Source organism: Schistocerca americana, chromosome 2, assembly GCF_021461395.2.
Source record: "Schistocerca americana isolate TAMUIC-IGC-003095 chromosome 2, iqSchAmer2.1, whole genome shotgun sequence".
In the NCBI taxonomy this organism is placed as follows: domain Eukaryota; kingdom Metazoa; phylum Arthropoda; class Insecta; order Orthoptera; family Acrididae; genus Schistocerca; species Schistocerca americana.
In genome coordinates this window covers 967,787,418-967,798,222 of record NC_060120.1, presented here as the reverse complement: position 1 = coordinate 967,798,222, position 10,805 = coordinate 967,787,418, and the positions used below count along the sequence as shown (strand labels likewise).

Genomic DNA, 10,805 nt, shown 5'->3' with positions numbered 1-10,805 from the left:
GTTCACGTCAAATTTCTACTTTTTGTTTAACTTAATTTTCTATTTTGTCTTGCAGCTCAGGAAGTACTTTTTGCTCTATGTCTCTAAGTTTGCTCTAAATCACAATTGTGATCTCTTTACAAGATGATTCAACACGTGAAAAATTATGATTAAGTAGTTCATGATCATTTTTGATAGTTTGTAAATCATGCCATTGTATTCTATGTTCATCATTACATGCTTTGATAGCTTTGCTTTGTTCCTGTCTTACAATACTAATGCCATAAGTTGTTGTTCACATTATTGCACTTTGATCCTCCAAATGGTCAAACATTTGATTTATTCTGACTTACAAACTTCTAATTTTTTACCCCTTTCTTTTGTTTTATACTCTTGCAACATCCCTCAGTTTTAGCTTCAAGATTTGTAACCTTTTGTTCCAATGTATTGAACTTCTTTTAACCCTTCATCTGTTTTCTTTTGTGCTGCTTTTTGTTCTTGCAAAATTAATTTTAGCATACACCTCATGTCATCATCATAACCCTGTGTTGGTAAAGTGTCAGGTGATGCTACACCATGACTTAATGTGCTTTACTCGTCTGTTTGCTCATTAACATAAAGTCGACATCAGAGTCATTTTCTCTGGCATCATAACTACAGTCAGTCAGTTCACATTGACTATGTACTAACATCCTGGGTTTACATTATGATTGTCTGCCCCTACGTTTAAATTTTCATTGTCTTCATTATTAGTTAACTCTACATCCCCATTGAAATCACTCATGGTTACTTCAGAATCCCCACAAAATCATTGGTTATATATTTGGCTTCACTAACATTTTTTTGTATCTGACCCATATGATCATCAATGCTACTGTGACACTGAACTCCTTCTCTGCTTCTGAGGGTGTATCCCTTTTCTTTTCCCCAGACATTTTACTAATATTAATGCTCCAATTACAGATCTTAGATTGCTGTATGCAAGTGCAGCACTTACACTACTTTTCTTCCTTGACATACTGCCACTGATTCTTGGAGCTGTGGGCTGCATCGCTGGCTGCAACTCCACAGTTCTACTGTGCTGACGCAAACACATCAGACACACCATATACTCCTAACTGTGCCAGCTGCTACTTGCTGCCGCCATACCTGTTGTCCCTGTTAGGATTAGGACTCGAAATTACGGCAGCGACACGTGTTTAACGAAGAACTTTATTTATAAAGGACCGCACACTGAACAAGGAACACACACAGACAGAGAACACACACTGCTAGGACAACTGTGTACATAACAACATCTGTGGACACCAACGATATTACGCGGCGAAAATATTTTAATCTCAACATGCCCCCTCAATTATTACACACAGGTATAAATCGATGAACTTGAGTCCTTAAGTTTGTGGTTCTAGGTTCGAAGTCCGAGTCCAACAACACACATCTCATGCTTCGGCGCAGGAAGGACCTTCATCAGCACGTCTGCTACCATGTCTTCTGTTGACCGATATTCCAGTTTCAGTGGAGAAACTTGCAGGGCCTGGCGAATGAAGTGGTACTTTATGCGAATATGTTTTGTCTTTGAGTGGAAAACTGGATTATTTACCAATTTTCCAGCTGACTGGTTGTCATTGAACAGTAGCTACAATGTTTGACAGCTCCGCTAAACCCAGCTCCTTCACGAAGGGTGACAGGTGAATCGCCTCCTTTGCTGCTTCGGTAATACTCATATACTCAGCCTCAGTTGATGAGAGAGCGACTGTCCTCTGCTTGCGTGAACACCATGAGATTGCTGACTTGCACAAGATAAAGTTGTAACCAGTAAACGACTTCCTGTCAGCATCAGAATTTCCGCAGTCAGCATCTGCAAAACCGAATATTCCCTCTTTATCCTTGACGTAGGTTAATTTCTTGTCAATTGTTCCCTTGAGGTATCTAAGCATTCATTTAGCTGCCTGCCAGTGAACAATATTATGGCTGTTGTTGTATTGGCTTAGCCTGTTGACTGCATGGCATGTATCAGGGTGAGTGCCAATGGCGATGTACATCAACGCTCCAAACAGTTCCCTGAGTGGATACTGAGTCCCATCTGCTGTACTTGCAGCTGCAACATTCAGTTTGATCCCGGTCGCCAACGGGGTTCTTACGGGCTTGTAGTCATCCATTCGGAATCAGTGTAAAACTTCTGTGATGTAGCCGCTTTGACACAGCGTGAGTTTGTCAAAAGACTGATTTACGTCAATGCCCAGGTAGCATTTCACAGGACCAAGATCCTTGATGTCGAATCTGGCAGATAACTTGTTCTGGATCTGCCTTGTCCTTTCCGGGTCTGATGACGCAATTATGATGTCGTCAACATAAGTGAGCAGGAAGGCTTGAGAATTTCCCACACTGTCCACATATACACAAGGATCTGTACTAGTGGGCTCAATCCGATTGACATCAACGTGGCGTTTAATTTGGCATGCTACTGTCTGCCAGCTTGGTGCAATCCGTAGATGGCTTTTGTGAGCTTGCACATTTTGTCACCAGATTTTAACTTCTGGAGCATATCATCTGCTTTTTTGGCTATGTGATGGTCCTCCTCTAAATCTCTCATCTTCTGTAAGAACTTGGCTAATGAGTCCGGCTGTTCCATGAAGATTTCAGTATCAATTTCACCGTTGAGGAATGCAGTGGTGACATCCAGCTGTGAGACATGCAAGTTAAACTTCACTGCCAGAGCCATGAGGAGTCTAAATGATTCGATTCTTGCAACTGGAGAGAATGTTTCCACAAAGTCAACTCCGGGTCTTTGGTTGAATCCTCATGCAACTATTCTGGCCTTTCTTCGTAGCAAGGATCCATCACTGCCGTATTTGTTTCTTAAGACTGTTCTGCAGTCAATTATTTTTCTGTTGCTGGTCTGTCCACGATGTCTCAGGTTTCATTCGTGACTAGCGACTTGACTTCATCGTATATAGCGCTAAACCATTCTTTACTATCTGGACCGTTCAATGCATCCTCAACACTGATTTCTGTTGCATTAGCAGCAAAGTTGATGTCATGACTTGAAACATCTGGTGCAAGCTGTGGAGCGGGTTTGAAACTTGAGGAACTGCTGTCCTCGTCACATGACAGGTTATCATCTGAAATGATATCGTGTGGTAGCGAGGTGAATTCTTCTTCTTCAAAACCGTAAAGTGGTTCTTCATCAGAGAATGACTCTGACTCACAGCTTCTGTTGTCATTCAAGTCTCCTGGTGAATGGTCCATGGAGATGCTTCTTCTTTGGCAACGATGTTGTTCATCTGCAGAGAGGTCTACATAGGCTTGGTTGGGTTCAAAACTGTTGTGATCAAGGAACCTGACATCTCGTGATGTGTGTATCTTGTGGTCTTTTGGCACCGACACACGATAGGTACTTGAACAGTCTGAGTAGCCTACTAAGATTCCTTGCTTGCCTCTCGGATCAAACTTCCCCTTGTTTGGCGATTTGTCCAGGATGATGACACTTTCACCGAATACACGAAGGTTTGACAGGTCTGGTTTCTTCTTCATCCACTTTTCAAATGGAGTTCCACCTAAAAGTCCTTTGGTTAGGCAGCGGTTTCGGATGTGGTTGGCTGTATTAACAGCTTCGACCCAAAGTGATGGTGGCTGTCCAGATTCCAGCATCATGCGGCGAGCCACATCAACAAGGATCGGTTCTTTCGTACAGCAACACCATGCTGTTGTGGTGTATAATGAACTGTTCGACGTCGCTATATTCCTGCCGCTCGGAAGATGGAGTCCATCCTTTTGTTGCAGTATTGCTTGCCGTTATCTGACGGGAAAGATTTGATTTTACATCCAGTCTGATTTTCAGCAAAGTTCTTGAATTCAACAAATCTGTCCACAACTTCCCCCTTGTGTCGAAGAAAGTAGATTTGACACCATCTGCTGTGGTCATCTATGAAGGTTACAAAATATCTTGCACCACCTAGAGATTTTTCTCTCATTGGCCCACAGAAATCTGAATGTACTAACTGCAGAAGGTCATCCTGCCTGGTGAAGGGGGTGGATGTGATCTTTCCTTCAAGACATATAGTGCACTTGGTGAAGTCTGCATCACTGAATTTTAAGCCTGTCACATACTCATCCTTGAGCATTCTAATCATATCTCCAGAGTTCAAGTGTCCTAATCGAGCATGCCAGATTTGCGTGTCACTTTTCGTAATTTTTTTCTCGGCAGCTGTACAGGCCTTTGGGCTGTTTTCATGCAAGTAAAACAGGTTACTAACTCTGTTTGCAATCACCTTAACTTTTTCGTTAGTGTCCCTTATAACTGCAAGATTTTTCTCAAATTGCAGTGTGATTGCTGTCCACAACCTTTGCGACTGAGATTAGATTAGTTCCGAGTTTTGTCACATACAAAGTGTTTTGCAGCATAATAGAGTTGGTATCACTGGCTGAGATTTTGATGCCTACGTCACCTTTAGCTCTCACTTGCGTAGCACTGTTGTCTGCAAGCGTTAAACTTTCTTGCGCTTTGGTTACGCTTGTGAACACTTTAGGGGCGTTACACATGTGTGATGTGCAATCACTGTCTACACACGACAAAACGTTTGGTTCACGAGACTTCGGAGCATGTTCGTTAATGGAAAAACAGTAATGAGCTTCATCAAGTTTACTTGCAGCTTGCGCAATTAGCTTCCTTTTGAAGAAACATTCTTCTTCTTTGTGGCCTTTCTTGTTGCAAAAACTGCACCTGAATGATGATTTTTCCCGCCTTTGCTTCTGTTTTGATTTTTGTTCCGATTTGGCACAGTCACTTAATGCACCTTTTGATTTGTTTACGAAATGTTTAGGCCTGACCGGTTTGACAAACATCGCAGCACTCGCATTTCCACTGTCTTTCTGAATTCTCGCGTTGTTTTCTTCCAAGATTTTCACCTTTAGTGTCTCGACATCGGGTAGGTTATCACGAGATTCGATTGCACACCTAAAATTATCGTAACTATCTGGCAAACTGTAGAGCAACATTATGACAGTAAATCACCGTTTATATCGACGTCCATTGCTTGTAATTATTAGATACTGACTCTAATTAGTCCTCTGCAAGATTATAAAGTTGACCTTTTAATCAAATACGCAATACACCATATTGCCAGGAACACACATTTTTAGAGACCATTTATTCAACGATGTACATAACGAAGATCAAGGAGAAAACATAAACTACCATACATATAACACATCAAAGAGTAAAATATGAATGTTCGCAACACCCCCACAAGTTCTCGAGATGTCAATTCGTAAACTCTGAAAGTCTCACAGCTTGACTGCACCTGATGTTTACCTTTAGGCAGTGCCTTTGTCAAAAAATCAGATTGCCACTTATCGGTACTTACAGGTTTCACACTGAATTTTCCTGTTTTATTTAAATCACGAATATAGTGGTGCCTCACGTTAATGTGTTTTGGCCAAGCATGATGCACACCATTGTGATTCAGTGCAATGGCACCTCAATTATCACAGTAGACACTTACTGGTTTTTCAGTATGCGTAACACACAGTTCACGAAGTAATCCTTGAAGGTATACCGCTTCTTGCGCTGCTGCTGATAGAGCCAGACACTCAGCTTCTGTAGTTGATAGAGCGACGGTTTGTTGTCGTTTTGAAGTCCAGCAAACTGTTGTCCCAGCTAACGTGAAGATATAGCCGGTCGTTGATAGCCGCTGATGGAGGTCTGATGCATAATCAGCGTCACAGAAACCTTCAATTTCAGTTGTTCCACTTTTTCGGTAAATTAGACCTACATTGACTGTACCTTTAATGTATCGCATTATTCGTTTGACCGCTTGCCAGTGGATTTTCCGATAATTAGAATTGAATCTGCTTAGAACTCCCACAACATATGCAATGTCCGATCTTGTGCTTTAAGCTAAATACAGTAGTGATCCTACAGCTTGCTGATAAGGAATGCAATCTAACACAAGGTTTTCCTCATCTGCCAATTTATTTTCACTTTTTTGCAGCTTTGAACCAGGTTCAAATAGATCTGCAACGGGATTACAATGTGTCATACCAAATTTCTTGAGTATATTTGCTGCATATTTGCTTTGATCAATACTAATCGTCCCTTGTTTCCTGTTTCGTTTTATTCTCATGCCAAGACACCAACTAAGTTCACCAAGATCTCTCATCTTAAACTGATTCATTAATCCTTTCTTCAATTCTATCTTCCCCTTATTATTTCTATTAGAGAAAATGATCAAGTCGTCTACATAAACAGCTATAATTAGTATATTTTGTTTCTCAATTCTGAAGTAAATGCAAGAATCATATTCTGACTTATTTAGGTTCATTTTATGTAATGTCACATCTAATTTCATATTCCAAACGCGTGACGCCTGTTTTAGACCATAAATTGCCTTCTACAGCTTGCAGACCTTCATCTCCTCCCCCTTCTTCACGTAGCCTTCAGGTTGACGAATGTAAACCTCTTCATCGATATCACCATATAGGAACACAGTTTGAACATCCATATGTTAAACGTCAAGGTCAAATTCAGCTGACAAAGCTAACAGGATGCGAAGTGAAGAATGACGAACAACAGGCAAGAACGTTTCATCAAATAACCTTTCGCTACAAAACAAGCCTTATAACGTTCAATTTCACCATTTGACGTTTCTTTCACCTTTAACACCCATTTCGAATTCATCACCTTCCTGCCTGGTGATAAATCAGTCAAAATCCATGTTTCATTTTCAAGTAAAGATTTACATTGATTATCTAAGACTTCTTTCCATTTTTCACAGTCATCGCAATTCATTGCTTCTTCATACTAATTTGGTTCAGAAATACAAGCAAGACAAGAAAAATCATCATTAAAATATTTAGTATTTGGTTTTCTTTCACGTGATGATTTTCTAATTTCTGGTTGCATTTCTGGCTGCGCAACTTCCGTGTGAGTATATACGTTGCTATTTACTGTTTTCTCAGTGTCACTTTGTGCTAATTCAAGATAAACTGCATTCCTGTCAACTTCAGCAGGTTGTGTCAGTTCAGTTGTCTCTTCAATGATGTTAGGTGCTGGCGCTAGTTGACGACTGTCTATACGATTATCGTCAATTGGGTTACTGTTTGGAATACTGTTTCCACAAGTGCACTTTGAGTTTTCGATGAATTGCACATCAAGGGCTTTCACAATTGTCTTTGGTGAATTTGGATCAATCAGACGATATGCTTTAGAATCTTCGCAATATCCAACAAATATAATTTTCTTAGATTTGTCTTCTAATTTCGTCCTTTTTTCTTTTGGTATATGTACAAAAGCTCCACATCCAAAGATTCGTAAATGACTCAAATTTATCCGACGACCACTCCATAATTGCTCAGGAGTGACATCCTTAGCAGCTTTTGTTGGAGATCGAGTCTTCAAATAAATTGCTGTGTTTACAGCTTCAGCCCAAAATTGTCTACTTAGACCTGCATCTGTTAACATTGATCTAGCTTTTTCAATGATTGTCCGATTTAAGTGTTCTGCAACACCATTCTGTTCTGGCATGTAAGGAGTTGTTATTTCATGTTTAATTCCATTCGTCTTTAAAAATAACTCCATGCGCCGATTGACGAACTCTTTTCCATTGTCTGTTCAAAGTATTTTGATTTTTCGACCAGTTTCATTTTCTACTCGTACTTTGAATTCGATGAATGTGTCACAGACTTCTGTTGTTGATTTTAACATATAACCTAAAGATTTTCTTGACAGATCATCCATAAAAGTGAGAAGATATCGTGATCCTCTCCACGAAGCCATGCTCATTGTTCCACAAACATCAGAATGCACAATGTCAAGTAGATCTTTTGCTCTTCTACCTGATGTTTTAGGAAAAGGTTGTCGAGACTGTTTACCTTTTATGCAGGGAATACACGAATCTAAATTGACGTTCGACCAGTTCAGTCCATCAGTCATTTTTTGTTTAATAAATGCATGCTTACACGATTCACATTTCCCAATCTTCGATGCACCAGTTCAGTCCATCAGCCATTTTTTGTTTAATAAATGCATGCTTACACGATTCACATTTCCCAATCTTCGATGCCACAATTCATAACTGTCAATTTCTACAACATTTGCGTAATGATGCACTTCATCTAATCGATACATACCATTTATTAGTGTTGCAGTTGTTACTGATGTTCCAGAAACAATTACATCACTTTTATTGTATATACCGCACTGCACATTGTAAAACTATACATACAATCCACGTCTTGTCATCTGACTAACCGACAGTCGGTTGTAAGAAAGGCTTGGAACATACGCAACATCATTAGCAGTTATCTGTTTATTCTTGTCGTCACAAGTAACTCAAAGATGAATATCGCCTTCTCCAATAGCCTGAAGATTGGTATTATCTGCTACTGTCACTTTAGCAGCTGTGGTCGATTGGAAAGTGTTCAACGAGTCTCTCTGATTCGTCATGTGTCGTGAACACCCGGAATCCACATACCAGCCATCACTATGATGCGAAGATGCAGTTAGAACTATTAACACAGTTTCGTTTTCAGTACTCACTGCATTCGCAGAATTTGAAAATTTATTTGGTTTCTTCTTTGTTTACACTCATTCGCCTTGTGAATAGGTTTCTGACATTTATGACACTTAAAAGGCTTGATATTTCGAACATCGCGTTGGATATTTGTCTTCTGGTTTTTACTGTCCTGCTTACTAGCTACCAGCGCCGAATCTGTGGTCTCATTTGTGGATGCAAACTGACGTTTCGTCGATTCTTGAATTAATCGCTGACTTACTAAATCACTAGTAATCTTGACACCTGCTCTATTGCCATAATCAAGGGTTGGAAATCTGCTGGAAGTCCACTTAGCATAATTGCAGCTACGAAATCATTGTCCATTTTCTTACCAATGCTTCGAATTTGTTGAGCAAGTGACATGATTTTCGACAAATACGCCTCCATATTTTTCTCAGAAGCCAATCGTACATTCATTAAGCATTGTAAGAGCCCAATACAACTAGATAAACTCTTATCTTCAAATGCAGATTGTAAATTTTGCCATGCTTCTTAAGCAGTCGTTGCTCCATGAAGTTTTGGATACACAGACGAATTTACAGATAAACATAATTTTGATAATGCTTTCTGTACATTCTTCTCATCTTCGTCAGTGCCAGCAATTGTGTGCCATGGTCCCTCATGTTTCAGGTACATTTCCATTGTGAATTTCCAGTCGTTATAGTTTGCCATACTGATCAACTTTTCAAAATTAAACAGTGATTGTCCACCCAAAGCCATCTTGAATAGGTTCAGATAGCTAAACAAATAAATCTTGAAAGTTTCTCTGAAAAAAAAACCGATAGCAACACGCTGAACACGCGCGAAACTTGTGTAACCTCGATTTATCAATTTATTTTTTGCTATGGAAAGTTCACTAATCTCTCCTGGGCCCATAACCTATTAGATATTGACTCTAATTAGTCCTCTGTGAGATTATAAAGTTGACCTTTTAATCAAATACGCAATACACCATATTGCCAGAAACACACATTTTTAGAGACCATTTATTCAACGATGTACATAACGAAGATCAAGGAGAAAACATAAACTACCATACATATAACACATCAAAGAGTAAAATATGAATGTTCCCAACAGTAATTTGTCCACTGCATCGAAGAATTCATTAAGATGCTGTGTTACATCGTCACTAGGTTGCGTCTTGTGAAGAGTAAGACGTTTCCGTAGCGTTGCTTTGCGAGCAGGTCCTTTGGATGCCTAAATTGGTTCAAGTTTGAGCCATACCTGACGTGATATGCTGCGGTTCTTCACTTGCTTCAGTTCCGTGGGGCTGATGGATAGAATGAGGTCTGCCTTCGCCTTTCTGTCTGCAGCTAACTACACTTTGTACGCGGCTTGTGCAGCACCGAGTGCGGCGTCTTCACCAGTCACTGCAGGTTGCGGTATATCTCCAGATACATACCCCCACGTGACATTCTTGATGAGTACTGCTTCGTCTTGAATTCTCCCTGTGTCGTAGTTATCGCGTGATAACGTTTCCACTCGAACTCCGTATGCAGCAGCCTTGTGCGCTATATTTGTCGCGTTAACGGACTCAGTTTATTCCCGCACTTCAGCTTACGAATTTCCGTCTTCGTATAAACGAAGAGTATCGCTTTTACCGATAGCGTGACCTGGGCCCATAACCTGTTAGGATTAGGACTTGAAATTACGGCAACGACACGTCTTTAACGAACAACTTTATTCATAAAGGAGCGCACACTGAACAAGGATCACACACAGACAGAGAACACACACTGCTACGACAACTGTGTACATAGCAACATCTGTGGACACCAACGATATTATGTGACGGTAAAATTTGAATCTCAACAGTCCCTGAATGTCTTCACGTGCTATGCTGTCTTGTAGCATGAAGAATCTTGGAAGTGCACTCAATGCTAACTTTTATTCTCGTTGCACTTCAGCACTTCCCATTCCTGCTTCATTTATTTTGTAGCATCAGTTACTATGGTTCAATTAAATTTCAAAAACAGTTCAAACATAGTTCCAAGTGTACTTATCACAGTTCTCTTGTCATTTACAGTTCACACGTTTCACAGTCCTTACACTGTTCACTGGTCGATTACAGTTCACAGTTCTTGCTAATAAAATCTAGGCTCATAATTCCAAAACACTTCAACTTCAAAGATTTTTCCTACATGGGATGCCACGTATGGCGAGAGGGAGAGAGTCTGGGCAAGATGGTTAGACGTGTGCATAATGAACCCCATCCCTCAAAAATTTCTTCCCTTCATACCTCCTCTGTGTTACCACATTTGACGT

The 10,805-nt window shown here is 40.2% G+C and overlaps 1 protein-coding gene across 1 annotated transcript; it reads right to left on the bottom strand.

The window, feature by feature from the left end:
- Window positions 1–6,784: 6,784 nt before the first annotated feature.
- Window positions 6,785–7,915, bottom strand: LOC124594578. Its single transcript, XM_047132949.1, has 2 exons — window positions 7,667–7,915; window positions 6,785–7,153 (listed from the first exon to the last, which is right to left on the bottom strand). The coding sequence occupies exons 1-2, from the start codon at window positions 7,913–7,915 to the stop codon at window positions 6,785–6,787; spliced, it is 618 nt and encodes a 205-aa protein (XP_046988905.1).
- Between the last annotated feature and the right edge of the window lie 2,890 nt (window positions 7,916–10,805).